Below are 2,333 nucleotides of genomic sequence, written 5' to 3'. Positions count from 1 at the left end.
AAATTAATTATTAATTCATAATTAAATCATGAATAATTAACACGTCTGGCTGTTAATTATCGCTATGGGGATTTTCAAAAGCAAGGTTCCAAAATATCTCTTATTATGGAAACCGTGTGAAGATCGTTTCCCAGTAAATAACTAAATAAATAAATAGATGGCGAAACAAAATATACTTTACAAGTTTTAAATGCCTATCCAGGTTCTGTTCAAATTCAATAGGATGAAAGTTAAAATAAAAATATATATTATGCAGAAAAAAGGTGTTGCTTTGTGAAGATAGCATCGCCTATATGTGCAGGTTGACAACTCGAAAAGCGAATAAGGAGCCTGGTCGAAATATGGTTGATGCCACTTGACACACCATAAGCAATCCAGTAACTGCTCTCTCTCTCTCTCTCTCTCTCTCTCTCTCTCTCTCTCTCTCTCTCTCTCTCCATGCGCTCATACACACATCCCCCTCCCATCTCATTCTGCCTCGCGCTCCTTTTCCTACTCTCTTTCCTACAACAAACATGGCCGCTAAATCGGATGGAGCAGCCGTGTGTCTGACCGAAAATGAGTCCGAGTCTCGGTGTCTGGTCGGTCCGGAACAACGTCCAACTCCGCACGGCCATACCGACAAGCGCTACACGCTGCTGGACTGCTGCTGGGTGCTGTGCGCCTTAATTGGTGTTCTTCTCCGACGGAGCCACCGACCTGTGGCTGGCAGCGGACTACTACTTGAGGGGGCACTTTTGGTGGTTCGGGCTCACGTTGGTCTTCGTGGTGGTTCCCTCCGCTGTGGTTCAGGTTTGAGTTTCAGGTGGTTCGTCTATGACTACTCGGAGATGAGCGACAGCTCCCGGGAGGAGGCGGCGGCCGCCACCGTGGCTGGAGGCGATGGCAGTTTCAGCACAAGGGCAGCGGACAGCGGGGCAGCGCCGTAGGAGTCAGACCGCTGCCCGCGCAGGGCTCGAGAAATCGGACCCTAACGTGCTGCAGAGTGTGCATGTGGGTCTTCCAGACCGTTTTACACATCCTGCAGCTGGGCCAGGTCTGGAGGTAAGATTACAATTACTACGCGGAAATCCACAGCGCTGAGGCGGCGAGAAGCTCAGGTGCACCTGCGCCGTGAAGTGGCTGAGGGCACAGCTAAAAAAAAAAACATCTTGCCCCTCACCAGGATATATATATTTATATATATATTTTGCCAACAGGATATACTAGGATATATTAATTACGAATCCGCTTAGTTAGGGCGTTGATACTCTCCGTTAATGAAAACGTGCTTTTTTTTTCTCCGGCTTCTTCTACCTCTCTGTCTTACACACACACACACACACCACACACACACACACACACACACACACACACACACACACACACACACACACACACACGACGCGCACATTATATATATATATATATATATATATATATATATATAATATATATTATATATAATATATATAAATATATATATAGTAGTAAACGTTATTGTCTCATAGTTCTGGGTGTCTGGGTGCGTGTTTGCTGGAGCTATGAAGACAGATGGAGGCACTACTGCGAGCCGCGAGCAGCAATACAATTCCCGCGTTGCTTTCCTCGGATGCATGTGGTATCTGGGCAGGCGCGTTGCCAGCCCAGACGCGGTGCCAACGAAGCGAGAGCATCGTGTGCCACGACAGGTAGCTCGACTGTGGTCTGGCGAGCGGCCAGACTGGTGAGCATTGGGTTCTGCTGAAACGGATATTATCGAAGAAGGCGACTGCTCTATGCGCTCGGCAGCTAGACAGGCGCTGGTGTCGAATTTCCCGATCGAAAAGCGGCGAGGTGACAGCTGCTGCTTATCCTCACTGGCGCGGTGGGTTATGAAAACGGCGTGTTCCAATCAAGCCGAGTTGCCTCCCTTTTGCCAGGTGGAGATGCCGTCCATTGATAAACTCAGTGTAACATAACACCCCCCCCTCCGCAAATCTCCCGATGGACACAAAGAGCGCTTAGTGGTTGGCTATTTTGTTCACAGTCTCTAGAACTACCCTGATAAATAATTAATTGCGAAGTACACCGAGTTTCCCTTTGAGAAAACACGCACGGATCTCCACCCCCACGGATCTCCTGCCGTCTCGCCGGTTAGTTGTTCGCAAAGTATAGGGAGTCGTAAGACGAGTGTGTGTAAAGCGGCTTTTAGGTCAAGCACTACGAGTGGTTAGCTCATCTTATCTTCGCACATCATTGCCTTTTTATTCGTTCCTTAATCTATCTTCTTAAGGAACGAAGGTTTCCTGCTTCCCGTTTTGAGAGGCGCAGGAAGTTTAAAACAATAAATGTAACTGAGTATGCGCGCTCTC

At 47.9% G+C, this 2,333-nt stretch overlaps 1 protein-coding gene across 1 annotated transcript in view; it reads left to right on the top strand.

Annotated features, from left to right (window-relative positions):
• The first annotated feature begins 472 nt into the window (after nt 1–472).
• Nucleotides 473–2,333, top strand: part of xkr7b (XK, Kell blood group complex subunit-related family, member 7b) — a 56,863-nt gene continuing 55,002 nt past the window's right edge. Inside the window, 4 exon segments of the mRNA XM_076984308.1 lie at nt 473–668; nt 670–790; nt 793–911; nt 914–1,044. Of these exon segments, the coding sequence (XP_076840423.1) occupies nt 516–668; nt 670–790; nt 793–911; nt 914–1,044 (524 nt within the window). The 5' untranslated portion in view covers nt 473–515.

Source organism: Brachyhypopomus gauderio, chromosome 21 (genome assembly GCF_052324685.1).
Source record: "Brachyhypopomus gauderio isolate BG-103 chromosome 21, BGAUD_0.2, whole genome shotgun sequence".
In the NCBI taxonomy this organism is placed as follows: domain Eukaryota; kingdom Metazoa; phylum Chordata; class Actinopteri; order Gymnotiformes; family Hypopomidae; genus Brachyhypopomus; species Brachyhypopomus gauderio.
The sequence above is the reverse complement of the archived record's forward strand: the minus strand, read 5'-3'. Positions and strand labels throughout refer to the sequence as shown.